This window comes from Arabidopsis lyrata (assembly GCF_000004255.2).
Source record: "Arabidopsis lyrata subsp. lyrata unplaced genomic scaffold ARALYscaffold_4, whole genome shotgun sequence".
Lineage (NCBI taxonomy): Eukaryota > Viridiplantae > Streptophyta > Magnoliopsida > Brassicales > Brassicaceae > Arabidopsis > Arabidopsis lyrata.
In genome coordinates, this window is record NW_003302552.1 from 21,893,220 (window position 1) to 21,911,950 (window position 18,731).

The 18,731-nt window shown below is 33.0% G+C and overlaps 4 protein-coding genes across 5 annotated transcripts; 2 read left to right on the forward strand and 2 right to left on the reverse strand.

The window, feature by feature from the left end:
- Positions 1 to 199: 199 nt before the first annotated feature.
- LOC9316213 (homeobox-leucine zipper protein ATHB-4) lies at positions 200 to 2,170 on the reverse strand. Its single transcript, XM_002881943.2, has 4 exons — positions 1,799 to 2,170; positions 1,236 to 1,594; positions 993 to 1,072; positions 200 to 658 (listed from the first exon to the last, which is right to left on the reverse strand). The coding sequence occupies exons 1-4, from the start codon at positions 1,995 to 1,997 to the stop codon at positions 349 to 351; spliced, it is 948 nt and encodes a 315-aa protein (XP_002881989.1). The 5' UTR covers positions 1,998 to 2,170; the 3' UTR covers positions 200 to 348.
- Positions 2,171 to 8,223: 6,053 nt separating this feature from the next.
- LOC9318056 (thylakoid lumenal 15 kDa protein 1, chloroplastic) lies at positions 8,224 to 10,577 on the forward strand. 2 transcript variants are annotated; one of them, XM_021029985.1, is made up of 8 exons: positions 8,224 to 8,410; positions 8,737 to 8,868; positions 9,382 to 9,477; positions 9,552 to 9,624; positions 9,719 to 9,780; positions 9,902 to 9,983; positions 10,097 to 10,157; positions 10,257 to 10,577. In XM_021029985.1, exons 1-8 carry the CDS (start codon positions 8,288 to 8,290, stop codon positions 10,309 to 10,311), a joined length of 684 nt encoding a protein of 227 aa, XP_020885644.1. In that variant the 5' UTR covers positions 8,224 to 8,287; the 3' UTR covers positions 10,312 to 10,577. The 2 variants fall into 2 exon arrangements, with proteins under 2 accessions (XP_020885644.1, XP_020885645.1); XM_021029986.1 differs by having other exon boundaries at positions 8,226 to 8,410; positions 10,260 to 10,577.
- Positions 10,578 to 10,887: 310 nt separating this feature from the next.
- On the forward strand, positions 10,888 to 12,295 carry LOC9316214. Its single transcript, XM_021028922.1, has 2 exons — positions 10,888 to 11,418; positions 11,861 to 12,295. The coding sequence occupies exons 1-2, from the start codon at positions 11,141 to 11,143 to the stop codon at positions 12,096 to 12,098; spliced, it is 516 nt and encodes a 171-aa protein (XP_020884581.1). The 5' UTR covers positions 10,888 to 11,140; the 3' UTR covers positions 12,099 to 12,295.
- Positions 12,296 to 13,571: 1,276 nt separating this feature from the next.
- On the reverse strand, positions 13,572 to 16,766 carry LOC9316215 (UPF0481 protein At3g47200). Its single transcript, XM_021028921.1, has 4 exons — positions 15,790 to 16,766; positions 15,338 to 15,708; positions 14,256 to 15,103; positions 13,572 to 14,065 (listed from the first exon to the last, which is right to left on the reverse strand). Exons 1-4 carry the CDS (start codon positions 15,796 to 15,798, stop codon positions 13,785 to 13,787), a joined length of 1,509 nt encoding a protein of 502 aa, XP_020884580.1. The 5' UTR covers positions 15,799 to 16,766; the 3' UTR covers positions 13,572 to 13,784.
- Positions 16,767 to 18,731: the final 1,965 nt, after the last annotated feature.

Below are 18,731 nucleotides of genomic sequence, written 5' to 3' on the forward strand. Positions count from 1 at the left end.
GTACTGACTTGAGATCTTTAGTGTAATAAGAATATGAATATCTTTTTGATTTTACGTTTACGATAGATAAAGCAAAACCAGTTTTCAAGTGTCATTGTTTCATTTGGGCTATATAGAATTTTCATATTTTGCAACTGTTCATGGAAAGAAACTTTTGGATAACGGTCTCGAATAATAATAGTGTAAATTAGGAAAGAAATTTTATAACCATTTCCGTAAAAGCCTGCTTCTTGCAATTCTTTTCATATTGTCAAACAGTCTTTTACAAAATTAACAGTTAGAGCCTCAAATTGAACCTTTTTTGTTATATCTTTATTCTAAGCTAAAACTACCGAAGATACTCCTTCCCTAGCGACCTGATTTTTGCTGGAGAGAAATAGTAGTCCACGGAGTTAACCGCTGTGGACTTGGCCGCCCCACCACCGTAGGAGTAGTAGGAGGAGCAGCCGTCACAGTGGCGGCAGAGGAGGAGACACGTTCGCAAGAAGGGCACATGGTGAGAGTAGTAGGCGGAGTCATATGCATGTAGAGATGTGGAGACAACTTCAACGCTCTCAGCTCCGACACTTCTTTCTGCAACCGTCGATTCTCCTCCGTCAGACTATCGCAACATCTCTTCAAATACTCACAATCAACCTCCGTTTGTTTCAGCTTCGTCCTAATGTACACATAATAAATCAAAATCATCTTCATTAGTGAAATGGACGAAAATTAAATTTTAAAACTAAGCTTATTAATTAAGAAACAGAAGGACAAAAGTAGATTTTATTTGTACGCATACGCATGCATGTGTCTTTAAGGCTGTAGTAAAAAGTAAAACGCCATGTGACAGTACAGAGGCAGAGATCTTATTAGGATTTTCTTTTAAGACAGGGAACTGAAATCTCTTTTGGGTCATAAAAGGACAATTATATCCCCATCATAGCAATTACTAAGGTTCTGTGAAACCAAATTTCCGGTAATACCCCTAGAAATAAAGATAATTTCTTTACCTTGCCCTTCGGTTCTGAAACCACACTTCCACTTGTCTTGCCCTTAGATTCAACTGTTTTGCTAGAGCCAGCTTTTGCTTCTGCCCAATCCGATAATTCAAAAAAACAAAGAACACAATTTTAGTTTTTAGAAAGAAGCCAACCACAAACGTCCATGCCATGCAATAAGAAGTGATAAATTACGAAAATGTAATGATTAGCCGGATTAATAAGTTGGATCAAATTACTAAAAATGCCACTAACCGGATTAAGAGTGCTATGTTCTTTAAAAGTCTCCTCGAGAACAAGAGCTTGTTCCTTCGATAACCGGAGTTTCTTCCTTGATCCGTCGCCGTTTCCGCCCTCTTCATCGTCACTTCCACCGCTTCCCCCTCCACGTGAGCAAGAAGCTCTCTCCGCCTCGTTTTCATCTCCTCCTCTTGCCACCGCAAGATCCCTCTTATTCCCACTCAGACTCGAGACGGTGCTGTTCGGAGACGAGACAACGGCGGCTTCTTCTTCCAAGTCCACCACCGCCACCGCAGACGGAGCTCTGCTCACGTTGAAACCTCTTAGAAAAGACCCGGCGTCAGAGTTTCTCTCTGCAGTTGTACGTTTAATTCCTAGAGTACATCAAAAACATTTTTAGCTTCAGTTTCGTACATTACTAAAACTTAAATATCTTTATTAAAAGGATCGGATCTGAAACATAGATCCGGAGATATGAAAGTAAAGCGAAATCTTCGAATATTTTGCACATAAACAGAATTTCAACACATTTAATGTTTAAAAAAAAAAACAATGAGAAAAAAGAAGAGAAGTATTACCAGAAGATTGAAACAGATGAGTCCAAGAGTTGTGATGAATCTTCTGGGGATGGCTATTATTATTCTGATTGTGCATGTGTTGAAACGAAGAAGAAGAAGAAGTTGTCAACGGCATAAGATTCAACCTCAGAGATGGTTCTTTTTGTTGACTATTTCCCAAGCTTAGACTCAGACCCAACCCATCATCTCTTTCACCCATTGTTCTCTAAAGAAAGAGCTTTTGTTTTCTGGGTTTCTAGTAGTGCTGGGGTTAAAGATATGACTAATATATATATACACAGAAGTTGATATGTAAAGAGAGATAGAGAGAAGGGTTTTTGTGGGGTGCTTGTGGTTTCAATGATGACTTGTCTCAGAGAGACCCTTGTAATTTCAATGATGATATATACTGTTACCTGCTCCTCTCTCTCTCTAAAAAATACTAAAAAAATAACTCATTCAACTCCAATGCGTTTAATTTTTTCAATACGTTTGACAAATGAATTTTTGTTCATTTTGTTACTAAAAGTCAATAACAAGCGTTTAACATTTTAATTATGATACCTAAATCTCAGCTATTTTGTTATGTTTTGACAATAATAATTATTTGGTTTTGGTTCAACGTTTTAAAAATGATGCTTAATTAATCATATCATTTGTTTATTCTCGAAAAGTCATATTTAAAACTTGATTATAGCTAAAATAATTTAACTATTTAACAAAAAAAGGGTGAGCACGGTGATTCTTTTGGGAAGTAATAATGCACACGCTTTGTAGATCTACTCAACAATAGTAAGAGCATCTCCAACACTAATGTCTGGAGGAATGTCTCAAGATTAAAAAAAATAGAAAATAATATAAACAGTAGGAGAGAATATAGACACAGTTTCTGGTTTGAGAAACTGTGTCTTCACTTGTCATTTTATTATTGGTCAAATTCTTTTTTTATAATTTATAATTTAAATAAATAACTTATTTATTCTAAATTGATTAAAATAATATTTTTGAGACACCCACATAGTGGATGATGGAGATGCTTTAACAGTATAACAAAATCTTTGTTTGAATTGTTTTATTTCTTAACCCATGAGAATGGTATTTTAAGAGGAAAAGACAGATGTGTATGGTAAAGTAGGCCCGCTCGTGAAGAACAAACGCGAGTAAGAACGCGTGGAACGGAAGAGAATGGCGTTGGGCTCAAAATGGGTATGTTAGTCAGAAAACGATGTCGTCTTGATAACACATAGCCTAACACTCCATGGGGGTTTTTAAGACTCTAGAGTTACCCGTGAACCCAACATGCATCTAATTAATCTTCAATTCATTTATTATTCCCTTTTCCAAAAACTCTCCTTTGATTAGTACTAGTAATTCTTTTGGTCAACTAATAAAAGCAAGATTCAAGTTTTTCCATCGAATTTTATGGCTAAGTCAAATAGAAAACGGACATTTGGAAAAGACTACTGGTGGTAGTGTTTACGGCTACTTGCTGTCATTGAAACAATAATTTTTGGTTTATGTTTCCTTTTTATTGTTTTCAAAGTTGTTTGTTGATAATGCCATCATTATTACTACTTCAGTTTCTTCGAGAGTTACCGACAAGACAGGTCGGGTTTATTATTTAATTGTAAAGTTAAATAACGTCCGACGCTTTTTCAAAACAAATTAAAGTGTTTTTAATTACTTTCAAATGTAATGAATATGTATTGACTTCTTATGTATCTTCAATCAATGCGGTCATGCTTTTCATTGACTCTTAAAAATTTGCTTTGACCTTTCTTATAAACTTTTCTTGGCAAATTATGTTTAGATAATTGATTTTATTTTAAAGTCTAATTGATTGGTTGACTTGATTGACATAATAGTACAAAAACATTTTTTTTTTGTCAACTGAATTTTTTATAGTGATCTTTTGGGTTAAAACGGAATATCCTACAAATGTCAACAAATTGAAAGCAGGAACCAAAAAAAATTTCACCTATATTTAAGCCATTTATATGAATGAAAATGGCCTATACAAAATAATGAAATTCTAAAAAAAAAACATTCAACGGCGATCACACAGAGAATAAAACTCTTTTACTAGCAGCCAAAAAAATGACTAGACGCAACATAGGAGCGAACTCTATAGCCACTAGAAACACTTTGCGCGATGAGACGAGCTCCTCTATTTGCTTGTGAGCACACCAAAGCTAATTTCCAAACATGTAACCTCTCCAAAACCCTCAGCAACTCAACAGATTCCCATTTGAAGGATGGCCACGCTTTTGGAGGTAAAACACAACCCACTAGAGTAGAATCCTCAATTTCAAAAACTACCTTGGAAATGCTATGACTAATCAGGCTCTCTACTGTTCACAAAAAGATTATATTTCTAAATTTCTATTTAAAACACTCCAAAAACTAAACAGTACTATGTTTTACCTGTAAGTTTTTTTTTGCTCAAAGAAATTAAACACTACAAAAAATATGTATTGATAAATTAATAAGGGCTTTAAACTAAATTAACATGGGTTATGATTTATGAGCCGTAGCATGCATATAAAAATATAGTTTTTTGCAGACTTGTAGGTTACAATTGATAAGTCGTAACCCATGTTAATTTATACTCCTTCCGTTTTGTTTTAGTTGTCGTTTTAGTACTTAAATTTTGTTTCGTAATAGTTGTCGTTTTAGGTTTTCAAAACAAATGTTTGGTAAAAATTTCAGTATTATCCCTATTTTTTTAATGTTTTGGCCAATAAAAAAATTTATAGGATATATTAATAAAGGCTAAAACAGAAAATTTAATGTTTTTCTTGATTTGTGTGAAAAAATCTTAAACGACAACTAAAACGAAACGGAGAGAATATACTTTTGTTTCTAAGCTTTTAATGTAATCTCCCTTTGTTCTTTTTCTTCTGACACTTTTGAATGTTAAAAGCAGACAAATATTTTTGTTTTATTTTGTGTCTAGAAAACCTATGCTATATTTTTGTATGTATGATTCTGCTTTGTTACATGGTTATGCTATATTTTTGTATGTATGTTTCATGATAAAACTACATGAAGTGTAGAAGAAGTGAAGCAAGATTAAAGAAATGGAGGTCACGTGGGAAATGGGAAGGCGTTCACGAAAGAATATGCCAACGTGGCAGCACATGGTCCCCAGTGACCACCCTCGTGCGGCGTAATTTGTTCCTCCACGACCAGACATTCACTTCTCTTTAATCATTGGATACTTCTCTCCTTCTCCGACTCGGTGGTAGGAACTATCCCATGCGCTCACTCTCGCGAATTGTTCGTGTAAAAATCGTTGTGCTTTTTAAAAAAAAAAAATACTATCGTTGACAGAATTTAAAGAAGACAACGTTAGAACTTAGAACAATACAAAAATATCTTCTAGAATTAATACGACAAACTACATATCATTAAATATCCTCCAACCATAATATTTTGTACATAAAAATCATAATGAAAAATACAAAAACTGATATCCGTTTGTAAAACATAAAAAATTGGTGATTTTTTTTTTTTTTTTTGTCTCAACGAATCAATATAATAAAAATAGAAATAGTGGTCCAAAAAATTGGTGATTAGATACTCGATAAATCTTTAACCAAAAAAACAAAAAAAAACTCAATACATTAAATTAATATACGTAAATATGAGTTAAATTGTGGATATAAGTATATTTACAATATGGCGGTTTGAGTCTTGTTATAACAGTATGGCGAGGGAAATTAAAGATACCAGTTCGGTAAGAGACAGCTAAGAACAGGATCCAATGAAAACCGACCAAAGCAACCAAAGCCCATGTTGCACCAATATCGAGTTTTTGAGGTAATCATGCATGAATATTAATACACTTATCATACTAATAACTTAATTCAAGAGTTCAATAATTTTGACACATCTTCATTAAAAAAGAAGACACACATTTGGTCCCACGTGTGTGTCCATAACTATGTGCAAAAGCTCTCCCAAGTCCCAATGCATGTGTTCTCCTTTAACTTTCCTAATTTGAACTTATATACATCACCTTTGCACAAAAAAAAAAAAAGAACTTATATACATCACCTTCTCGATATATATGTACGTACAATTCAGAATCTAATTATTTTGGTATACGTTTTTTTGGGTTTTAAGTATACTGTATACTAGTTTAAGTAAACTACTTTCATAAATTTCACTTAGATCTAATCATCAGGAAATAGTGAGTAAAAAAGTGAAAAAAAAAAGAAAAGGCAAAGATAAATACACTCTTTTTGTTTCTAAAAAATTGATGTTCTAGCTATCTAGTTTGTTTCAGAAAGATTGATTTTCTACCATTTTTTTTATTTTTATTTTACTTATAATAGTAAATTATAAATTTTAAGATGAAATGATTATAAATCATTAACTTTTTAGACTACTATTGGTTGATAATTGTTAAAAATATTTAAGATTAAAACAATATTAAAATAATTAAATAATGATTGAGTTCTTAATATGTGTGAAAACTCCAAAACATCAAAACTAATAGAAACAGAAAGAGTATTATTTTGGGTTTGATTGGTAAAGTTTGAGAGAAAGAGTAAATGTACACTGATTTCTTTTTTTCTAACCTCACAAATCTGCTAAGATAAGTTAGATAACCATTGGCATAGTAGTACTACTGTAGTCTGTAGATAGATAATTAGATAGTCCATCCATCAACAATTGTTCGCTGAGCCAATTTAATCATTACAAAATAATTATGATATTTTTCACGTACCACATTACTGTATCGACGTATCTAACAATTTACTCGAAATCATTACACATGTCCACGTGGGAAGCCCGTCGCTTTTCTTGGCCCGTTCCAAGATTTGATTGATTCTTTATAATTAATATTCTTTCTGTTCTTTAAAGTTTAATGTTCTAGTGTTTTGGGTTTGTTCCACAAAGATTAATTTTTTAGATTTTTTCTTTATTTTTAATTAATTGATATTAATAAATCATAGATTTCAAGAAGTAATAATTAACTGTTTCAGAATACTATTAGTTTATAGTTTATTAAAAAATATTTAATAAAAATAAATAATTAAACAATGATTGTTTTTTAAAATATGTGAAATTTCTAGAAAATCAATTTTTTTTAGGAACAGAGAGTAGTATTATTATTATTTGGTATCGGTGCAATCTATATTGATAACCCATGCTACGCTTTGAAAAAAAAAACATGGGGCTACGCTGGAAATCGAGTGTAAGAGATTAGAATTTCAGAGTACCAGCTGTTCAGAATACTATGGTATTTCCCGTCAGTTTTGGATTCGCAACTTGTAACCATCTGAACCCTAATATTAAATCATAATTAAGGAATAGAAACAATACTCGAATCTAACGTACTTCCGTTTGAAAATCTTTACGAAATCCAAAATAAATAAAAAAAAGCTGAAAAGCAGAAAGTTTCAAGATTAAAAAAAAAAAAGTTAGCAAGGAGACATGGCGAGTGAGAGCCACGAGACTGAGGCGAAGAAAAAAACAGACAAAAGGACTCAATTAAATTAGATACGGCAGCGTTTCACGTGGGAAGTCACGTGATGGAGTGTCCACGTGTCGACCTCACAAGTGAAATACTAGAGGGGTTAGCATTGTCCTATCTTCGCACCACCCTGCGCGTGTCTCATTGTCTCTCTCTCACCGGACACCAATCATTTGATGCGACACGAGCTTCTACTGAATTTACATTTGTGCCCCCTCCTCTCATGATGTTATGATCACACAGCCTCGATCCAATGCGTTTTGGATTGTGTGTGCACAGCTGTTATCCATATGACTTGCACGTGATCTCGTCGTGTTTGAGAAATTAGATTTGATGGCACTAAATTGGACCGAGAGAGGCAATGAGAACTACGAGTGATAGATAATTCCTCTTTACTTAGAGACAAAATCTATTTTTGGACTTGATGGTTGGAGAGTTATGTAGACCTTTTAACTTAAAAACATAAAACCAAAAATTTCATTTAAAAAGTTTTATATATCATTCAAGACAAGTTTTGTAGTGGTATTTAGATTATAGATTTTGGTTTTTGATCTTTGGATTTTGCTCAAAAGAAGAAGTAAATAAATGGAAAACAAAAAAAATACTATATGACATCACCGCAAGCACTCTATAAAGTAAAAACTAATAAAAATGGGAGTTTTTGGATTTTGTGAAAGAATTGACAAGATCTCCTAAAATCTACATTCTCTATTTTTTAGGAAATATATTTATGATTATAATCTTGAATGGGTGATAAATTGTTCTTTGTAAAATCAAAAACTAAAAATCATTTCAGAATCTACAAAGCCATAATTTATGTACATAAGTCAAAGTGGTATTTGGGTTAATTACTTGACAATATGTGTTGGGCCTATATAGGCTCAATTAAAAAGATGGGCCTTTCCTCAAGTAGTAAATTACACCGGTCATAATAATAACAATCTAATTTTATCCACAAAGAGTCGCTTTTGGCTTATCCACCGAAACAGAGACTCGTTGATTCGTGAAGCCGAAAACAAAAAAAAATGGTAATTCTCAGCAACGTCTCGTTGTTCTCCTGCTGCAACGTCTCTCAGAAACCATCTCTCTCTTCTCTCTCCAACTCTCCGTCTTCTCGTAATTCTCATTGTCCCCTTCGTTACTCTCAGGTAACCTCCAATTCTTTTCTCCGAACCGCTTTGAGAAAAAAACAAAAAAAAACGGTTTTGATAAAGGAGTCAGATTTGCATTAGTAGTTGATTACAACACTTGTAGCTTTTGTTTAGTGAAGATTTGTAGGGACTGATTTATGTATGATCTTTGGTGTTATCTTATATCTAGACCACATGCTCATGTTTGTATGTATCGTTGATAGTATTAGTAGTGTTAATACATTGAGAAGAAAACTGATTTGAGATTATGTTTGACTTAGACAAGATCCAATTTTATATGTCCGTTGAGAAGATTCTTTTTGTGATTTTATGTTTTTGGGCAGGAAGGAAAAGAAGTTGTTGTTAGTCCTTTGAGAAGTGTGGTTTGGTCATTAGGAGAAGAGGTTTCAAAGAGAAGTCTACTTGCACTTGTCTCTGCTTCTCTCTTCTTTGTTGATCCTGCTCTTGCTTTTAAGGTAACCTTTTTTGGTCCTATCTCCTTTTTTAATTATATGCTGGAACTGTAATGAAAGTAAGTAAAGGAACTTACATATAGTGGTTGTACACAATTGGTATAAAGCTATAAAAGGTCGAAACTTTAAGGCAAGTGATGATCAGATCACCATAGAAAAGTTATTGTCAGCAAACGTTGTGTTGTTTATGGAAATCTATTATCCAATCTAAATTGGAAACCGTTGAGTGTTAAGTTTAGGCACTTTCTTTGTTAGAAACTGGAGTGATAAGTTGAAACAGTTTGCCCTGTAGTTTCACTGTCTTGCTTATGATCACGTACTTAGTTTACCATTTGTAGAAATGCCCTCCAAATCATTTGAGGTGTTTGTAGCAATAATGCGAAATGGCAGAAACAAAGTTCACCTTGAATATGTTATCATTGTTCTAGATGGATTTCGTATTCCATTGACTAAGATATCATAAGATGTTCTTCTTTATACCTCACTGTATTTTCTGGATTTGGATGAAACTGAAAGGGTGGAGGTCCCTATGGACAAGGAGTCACCAGGGGACAGGACTTATCCGGCAAAGATTTCAGTGGCCAGACTCTTATCAGGCAGGACTTCAAGACGGTATACATTATGCAGTTATAGATCATCATGAATACCATATTTATCATCCTCTTATTTGATTACATTTTCGGCAGTCCATCCTAAGGCAAGCCAACTTCAAGGGTGCGAAGTTGTTAGGTGCTAGCTTCTTTGATGCAGATCTAACAGGTTTGTTCTCTTTTCTTTATTGAGGTAGTAGAAGAACTGTAATGGAGACGACTTCTCATTCATGGAATGTTAACTCTTATCATCGTAAAACCAGGTGCTGATTTATCAGAAGCTGATCTCCGAGGTGCAGATTTCTCCTTGGCAAACGTAACAAAGGTTGTATTCGATGTAACATATATGTGTCCATGTATGTGCATAAATGTGTATAAAGCTAGGGATAACAAAAAGATCTTTGACATTAATGGTGAATAATAGTTTAAAATGTTACATCATGCAGGTGAATTTAACGAACGCTAACTTGGAAGGAGCGACTGCTACTGGAAACACATCATTCAAGGGATCAAATATTACAGGCGCAGGTGAAAAAAGAAAAGAAAACTTTCATAATAACAATTAGCACATCTCTTTGTCACCTTTGAGCTATCACATAAAGTTTGATACTTATGTGTGTATATATTTGAAATGGATTTAGACTTCACCGATGTCCCTCTAAGAGATGATCAACGAGAATACCTTTGCAAAATCGCGGATGGGTATAATTTTCTTATCTCTTAGAATCTATCTTATATTATGTCTGAAACTCAGCAGAATGTGATTAAATTGTTTCTGTGTTTTTCTTTTCTTTGACTTAGTAGAGTTAACGCTACCACTGGGAATGCAACGCGGGACACATTGCTCTGCAACTAAACTGTGAAATCTAAATACATGTATAAGCAAATAAAGCAAGTAAAGCTTATATACATGTATTAAACTATATAAATACAGATTGCTATATATAATAAAATCTAAAGCTTTGGACTGTGGGAGTCTTCTTCTTATAATTTTTTTTCGAGGTTTGAGCATTGTGTAGCTTTTTGTGCATGTTGTTGCAGAGAATGTGTGTGTATATTGTATTGTTTACTAATCTCAAGCTTGACCTTGAGAGATTGATTATGTACGCTACTTAACTTCCACATGCTCGTCTCCGTGGTGGTGATTACTGTTTTTTGTTTTATTTATTGGTGTGAATCACAAGTATTATTATGACATTTTTTTGGAACTTTACTAGTAAGTTTCATGAATTTTGATTAACAAATATAGTTTGTATAAATTACTAATGCGTGTAACAATCTTATGTATAAATAACTAATGCGTGTAATAATCTTATTTGATTCCTTGAAAAGAAGGGAACTTCAAAAGTTGTTTCTGATCTTCTAAAATTGGCACAACAAAATAAAGAAAATACAACTGGAGATTTTGTATAATTGAATACTACAGCTGGTATGTCTAAAATCTAAGGAAAAATATGTTTCATAAAAAAGAAATATGATGCATATGTAGAAAGAAATATATGATATATACTGCGATTCGGTTACAAGAACACATGATTCAACGAAACCTCGAAAGTTATTTTTAAAATGACAGAAAAATAAAATAACAGCTGAAATGATATATGTTTCTTGTAAAACGTAGTACATACATGCACTCACAGTGGAATGTGAAATAAATTTGTCAACCTTTTGATACTATGCATTAAATGAAAATATTATTCCTTAAAATCCCAACCGTTGTATCCAGACACGTACCATGCTATATAGAAACAAAACAAAACAAAAAAATTGCGTTTCTCTTGTTGTTGTTAAAAGGAGAGGGAAGAAGAGAGATAGAGAGCGACGCCATGAGCACGTCGGGGGGCTCTGTGTTAAATGCATATGCGCTGGAGTTTAACCCAAATCCCGACAAACGTTGTATATTTGTCACGTTCTCTAACGGCTTTCCTCTCACAGAAAGCCAGATCTTCGGTTACTTCGACAGGCAAGTGTAATCCTAATTCATGATATTTATAAATGGATAATAGTTTTTGGTTTGTGCAAATGATTTGTCACAAGACGATTACACATTACCTTGAAACTTTACCTTGCATCATAGAAGGTTTGCTATGTGTAGTAGACACACATCTACGAAGTCTATAGATTGATAAAATTTTAGTTTAGTTTGTACTAATAGATCTCGACTTGCATCATAGAAGGTTGGCTATGTGTAGTAGACACACATCTACGAAGTCTATAGATGTATAACAATTTTAGTTTAGTTTGAGCTAATAGATCTCGACTTGCATCTCACAGTATATATATTGTGCTTCTTGATACATATAGTCTATACAAACAAATTGTTTTAGTTTTTTAGCTAGTTAATTACATCTTTTATATGATTCAGTTGGTTCATATATGTGTATATATGTGATGATGATGATTAGGATGTACCCGGGGAGTGTGGTGGACGTGTATGTCCACAAGCCTAGGCCAACAGGGAGGGTGGCTAGGCAAGGTTTGTTTGGAAAAGTGATGTTCAATTCTCATTACATACCAGGTTGTGTGCTGGGGCATTGTGAAAAGGTTTGCGTTGTCATCGATGGGCGTCCTATGTACTGCAGAAGGTTCGTTAGTCAGAGGTCAAGAACCGCCAATGCAGCAGCCCTCGGTGATCGTCGCTAGTGATTCGGCCGGGAGGTTGAAGGTGAAACCCTTTTGTTGTATATCAACGAAAGGGTTTCTTGAATAAGTTTCGTTCTTGTTTTTAATTTCATGAATAAAGGGAGTGAACTAGCCTCTCATGTGGTATGTAGTCACCTATTTTAATCCTGTTGACAAACTATGTTGAAGTATGTTTTATTTTAAGTGGTTGAACTATATCTGTTTATTGTTTTTTTTAATGTCATTTTATGGTTTTTCTTTTCATGGTATGACTTTAAAATATTTTTGAATAATTATGTTAATTTTAAATCCATATATTGCATTTTATTTTAGATAAGGAAAATGAGTTGTAGGAAGACTCTGACTATTGACTACTATATATATATATATATATATGTAGACACTAAGATTGAATTATTGATTTAATATTTTAAACAAATATTATTACACTTATTGAAAGTTTATTACATAGAAATTAAAGCAACCGATTTTATATTAAGTATGCCTCTGCAGAATGGATGAAAAGATACTGTAATAATCATATATATAGTCTCGTTTAATTTCGTGTATATAGCAAGTAGCGATCTGCAGTTTCCGGGAGAGATTTAATATTTTAATTAGTGTGATTATTGTCTTTCTGTGTCACTTGGAGTACTACGGAAGCCACCGTCCCAATCTAAGTCAACACGAGGATAACGACGGCGCTAACGATGGCAGTTCCTATCCAAAGGTCTTTGAAGTAGACTGAGAGTAGTGAAGGATGTACTTTTTTGTATTCTGATAATGTTAAAACGGTCCTCGTAGTATCTGTTAAACCTTTGGGCTATGTCGTAATAGTGAGAGCCATCAACAATCCCTAAACACAGCTTGTTCACCATGTACGCCACAGATTTTGAACGTCCAACTAGTTCTATATTATACCTAGTTATATATATATATATATATATATATATATATATATATATATATATATATAATGGAGTCTAATTCAATTTAGTTAAATGTTTACTATTTGAGCCCGATCAATGATGGATTAACGATAAGCGGTCTTTAACAACATGTTTTTCCATTTATTTAGTTTTCGAAATTCACATGTCTTAATATATAATAGGAAACACAAAAAAATCATTACAAATCCTAGAATATCTTTTATTTTTATTGTAGGATTTATATAAATTTTGGAAACGAAATAAACTAAAAAAATTTATCGTAAATAGCCGTTTATTATTCTGAATAGAATTTTCGTTGACCATTAGTTAACTACTTTTCGAGATCAAATTTGATAATTTAGCTTGAAAATTTATTTAGAAAAAGTTAATTAGTTGGAACTTGGAAGTTTTATATGGGAATGAAAAAGATCGAAGGTTTTGTTGAAAAAATATTGTAATTTGAATGTCTTATAAAAAAAACGAAAAAATTGAAAGTTTTAGTTAGGAAAATGTTTTAATTTAGATATTTCCCTATTTTTGTGAGATATTCCCTTAAGATACATAATCAACCTGGAAAGATGACGTTAGCCATGATGGAATAAATAAACAATATGAAAAAGAAACATTATTTGTTGAACCAAGTCGAGCTAAAGAGAAAAACAAATTAAACATAGTTTTGCATGAGAGAAAAAAAAAGAAGAAGCAAATATTGTTTTTGTTTCGTGTATAACAAGAGACAATCTATGGTCCTCAGAACAGAGACGGAGGCGGTGGAGAATTATTTTTCCTTCTGCGTCACTTGGAGAACGGAAGCCACAGTCCCAATCAAAGTCAACACGAGGATAACGACGGCGGCAATGGTGGCAGTTCCGGTCCAAAGATCTTTAAAGTAAACTCGCCGGAGTGTGGCGATGGATCTATTGCGACGGTTCTCGTAGTGTTTGTTGAGTCTATCGGCTATATCGTAATAGTGAGATCCAAAATCCACAAGCCCTAAACACAGCTTGTTCACCATTTCCGCCACCGATGCTTGATGTCCTAACCAGTTCTTTATAACTCCTTGTAACGAAAAATGTGAAGATATGTTAAGAAAGGAAAAAAAAAATTAAATAAGAAAATCTAGACGTAACCTGGAACCGACTTGTGCTACATTTCACAGACCAAAAATTCTGAAAACCTGGATTGAGCAACCCTTTTTCATGCCGTCTGATATTGCTCTTTGAACTAGATCATTGTAAAGAGTTATTACCTTTCTTGACGAGCAAGTCAACGTCTTGGTCGGTGTCGATGAGAAAATCCAAGAAGGCTATGTAGTTACAAACATAAGAAGTGAGAGGGTAATGACATTGTTCGAGGGCCATTAAGTTCCTCATAATCCTCTCGGTGTTGTCGTCCGCTAAGAAACAAGGTATTTCCAAGATTCCCCGTTCGAAAGTAATCACCAACGATAAATTGTTTTTTTCTTCCAGAGGCACAAAATCCACTCCAGCACTGTCTAGTTTGTCTGCGTTGTGCAGACTCTTTATGCTCTCCGGTGGCTTATCCTTTGCGCTTTTGATTTGTTCTTTTGTCAAACAAAGTGTTTCCACAAGGACACGTCGGAACAAATCTGTAAAATGTCGGAAATTCATTCCTTCTTTGACCTCTCCTTTTAACCTGAAAGCTCGAAGGATAATGTCACGGAAAGTTTCCTTGGTTTTAAGATTTGCGAAAAAATGTATAGAGAGTTCCTCTAAAAGGACATAAGGGAGTTGGTTCTCGAGCAAGATTAGGTCTTCTAAAATAGTGGTTATGAGACAAGGCTCCTGGAAAAGAATATCTTCTTCATGGAAAAGAATTGCTTCTTTCTTCTTGATGTTTTGAGTAGTTTCAGTCTGAATAAAGAACCCTAGTATGAACACCGAGTCGAGGAGGATCATTTCCACGAACTCTTGGGATTTGATCCACTCCGTTGACTCGGCGTAGCTTTCTCTTATAAATTTCTCACTTGTTCTTATGATTTTCCTGAAAACTTCGATAATTTGTTCTCCATATTTATTTGCAATAGCATTAAGGTACTTCTCCTTGTGAAGTTCCATGTTCATATAGTCCAAATATCTGGAACAGTATAATGTAAGCGCATTAGCATATTATGTACTTTCAACACAAACACTATAATTTAAGATGTTAACAGAAGCGCAAGCATCAAATCAAACACCAAATTTAAAATGGTATTTGATACGAGAAAACACTATAAAGGTATGATTAATCTAGCATGTTATAAATGTAAACATAACACAAAATCAGAATCTAGCTTTTGTATCAGTATGATTAATATATATACACACGTACCTTAAATCGGTTTTGGAGAGCTCAAGGGCTTTAGCTTTCTTAGAATGTTGAAGTGGACCGATGAGAAGCATTTGAGGAGTGTATGCATCTGGGTTCACTCTCCTTAACCGGTTAGGTACTCTATAGATGCAACAATACTCGCTAAATGAAGAAGGCCATATACCGGAAATCTCAGATTCAGAGCAAGGAACCGGTTTATACGGTTTAGTGGTGACCGAAAGAACCTTTGCTTTCTCAGCTGCTCCGTGTTTAGGAACCAATGGATCATGAAATCCTTCGCTCCACCTACCCACGTTACCAGACCCGCCGGTTTCATTCTCACTGGTTAGCTGTATTCCTTGTTCTAGATCCTCCATCAGCGGTTCCTTCTCCTACAAGTAAGAAGTCATTTTATTGTTCAATTTTCAAAAGTGGAAGAAAATAAGATAAATAAATTTTCTGTTTTCTCGAACCTTGGCCATGTATGCTGATAATTGTATATAAGTGATAACGAGATTTGGATTAAAGGCACGTTGCTTCTTTGAACATATTTAATTGTGCACATGGATTGTTACAACGAGGTTAGGGATTTATATAAGATCACAAAAGGAGGATATAGAAATAATATGACGTGAGAGTGAAGCTATCTAATTCAAGCATTTTTATATTGCTTCTGCTTTAGGGAAATGTATCCCAACTTTTTTCATTCCTTTATATGTTTCTGTTTAAATCATCTTCCGAGCAAAGAATTATGCTGTCAGGAGGTGAAGAATAACAAAAAGTCCAACGCAAAACACATTGGATTTGGACCATCTGATGTTCCTCACACAAGTTTCTCAGGTTTCTTAGCCTTTACTATAGTCCATCATAATATTAGCCCATTGGCTTTTAAGTCTGTCCCTATATTTCATTTGGATCGGAGTTATGATTGTTAAAGACAAATCTTAACCAAACTACAATTTCGGCGTTTTTTTTTTTTTTTGCTTTCCAATCATATGCAACTAATAACTTTCTCAGGTGTTGCTTACTGTTGACTTTCGAATATCATGAACTATTAGTGTTGTGAAGAAAAAAAATATCAACCAACACTCAGACCTACAAAATTCTAACAATGTGACAAAACAGTAATTGGATTATAAATAATTCATTCATTATACCCACCGTATGGATGAAGGACACCTCATTGATTATCTATAGTATTTAATTTTCATTGACTATAAATATTAATTTTCCAAGTAGAAAAAACGCAAAAGTTACAATAGCGAGCATATAATCCAAAATAAAGATGAACATATAATAATAAAAAGTAAATAAAGAAGCAGAAACTTCAAGAATTATTCGGGGGTGGAAAAATAGGAGAGAAGAAAAGTGGATCATTATCAAATTTTGTCTCTTTAATGATGCAATTTAATATGACAAATAAAAATTATGGAGACAAAAGACAATTCGTAGGGCATCCACTAAGACCATCTCCAATTTATTTCCCTATTTTTAACTCTATTTCTATAATAGAGGTAAGTTTTCTCTATTTTTCCTCCAATGTGTTCCTCTATTTTTTCCTCTAAAAAATTTAACTCTATTTATAGGAAAAAAAATAGAAATTCTCTATTCTCACTTCTATATATAGAGAAAAAAATAGAGATCTCTATTTTAGAGGTGAGAATAGAGGTGGGTTGGAGTAGATTTGTTGAATCTAAAATAGAGTTTAGAAGTAAATATAAAAGTGGGTTGGAGATGCTCTAATAGATATATAAATGATGTGATGTAGAACTGTTTCTCTTAATTTTGTTCTTCATCTACATTATAAATAAATACCTTTTCCCTTGCATGATTGGATTTGTTTATAAATATAAATCTTAATTTAGTTTTCACTATGAGAAAAAGGTATTCATTTTTTTTGGTAAGTAGAAAAAAGGTATTCATGAAAGGTCTTAATCTCCGATTTTTTATTTTATTTTTGAACTCTTTATCTTTATGTTTGAAAATATTGATGTCGATTACCAATGTTAGTACTGTATTATTAAGGTTTATGGCCTTAAATTCAAAATAAATTGGTAATAAACATTTTGTTATAATAAATACTCCAAAACCGTTAATTTATGTAATCAAGTGGTTTCGTGATACATCAAATGTTAAAATATCCAATGTGAAAAAAACCTTTAATAATCATCCATTCACCATTACTGTGAAACGTATTAAACTTTGGAGACTATTTCATTCACTTATCATCATAAAATATAAGTCGTTTACATTTGAAATTTCTTAATATATTTTATTAAAAAAGGAAAAAGAAAGTTTTATTGATTTATTTCATAATTGTGATTTTGTTTCACCGTCAGCATAAAAATGTGATTTCGATCCACATGTAAACGCAGATGCAAATACAAAGAGAAATTTCAATACATGTTTTCATAAAGGGTTTGAAATTATAATGCTTTTTAATATAATATAAATTACAACCGTGTTATTATTACAACTATAATGATATTTCAGTCGGACCAAAAGCAAGATTTGGAGGATCTGAATTGGTGTGGTCCACAGGGATGTTACCACTCAACGAACTTCCACAATTACCAAAAAAAAGTATGATAGATACGTTTATTTTCAAAGAAAAATACCAAGAAAAAAACATTTTCTTGGATTACTATCCTGTTTTTAGCTGAAAAACTTCGTCATCATCCAATTTTACACATCATGGAACTTTTTATATAAAAGTATCATGGCATTTGCAAAACAATTCTTGATTTTCATTTTCATATAGCAATATACTTAAAAAAATACAAACAAGACATTTTGATAATTTATATTAAAAATAAGATTTTCTCTAACTATATATCTTGTTTAAAGTTTCGATTAAAATTCGTCTAATTCAATGCAGACAGATAAAGATTTTATAATTTTTTTATTGCTAAATTCTACGAGAGTTCCTCACTCAAGGGGAAATAGTAACCTAACTATCAAACAACAAAAAGTAGTAGCTCAAATTACAAACTACTAGTAGTAGTAGCCCAAATTATAAATGTTTATTGCAATCTGAATACTACTACTAGTAGTTGTTATAAAATAAAATAAAAACAAGCTGGATCTATGAGAAAAGCAATACGTCCTCATGACTCTTGCCCATCGCCTAATGAAATTTTTTCCAATTTATATTTTATTTTAATATTAAAACGATTACCTCTTTTTGAGGGAAACAGAGAATTGAATGAACAAAACAGTGAGAGGGAACATCATATTTAAGTTTCTGAACCGCTTCTCCCTTACCCCTTTTATACGTATCGATGCACTATATGCATATTTGTACTTTCATTTATGTCTACGTATCGATGCATTATATGCTATAATCTTTACACTGCAATATATAAATGTATATAGTTTATACGTGAAGAAATACACAACAATTTTTTCCACGAAA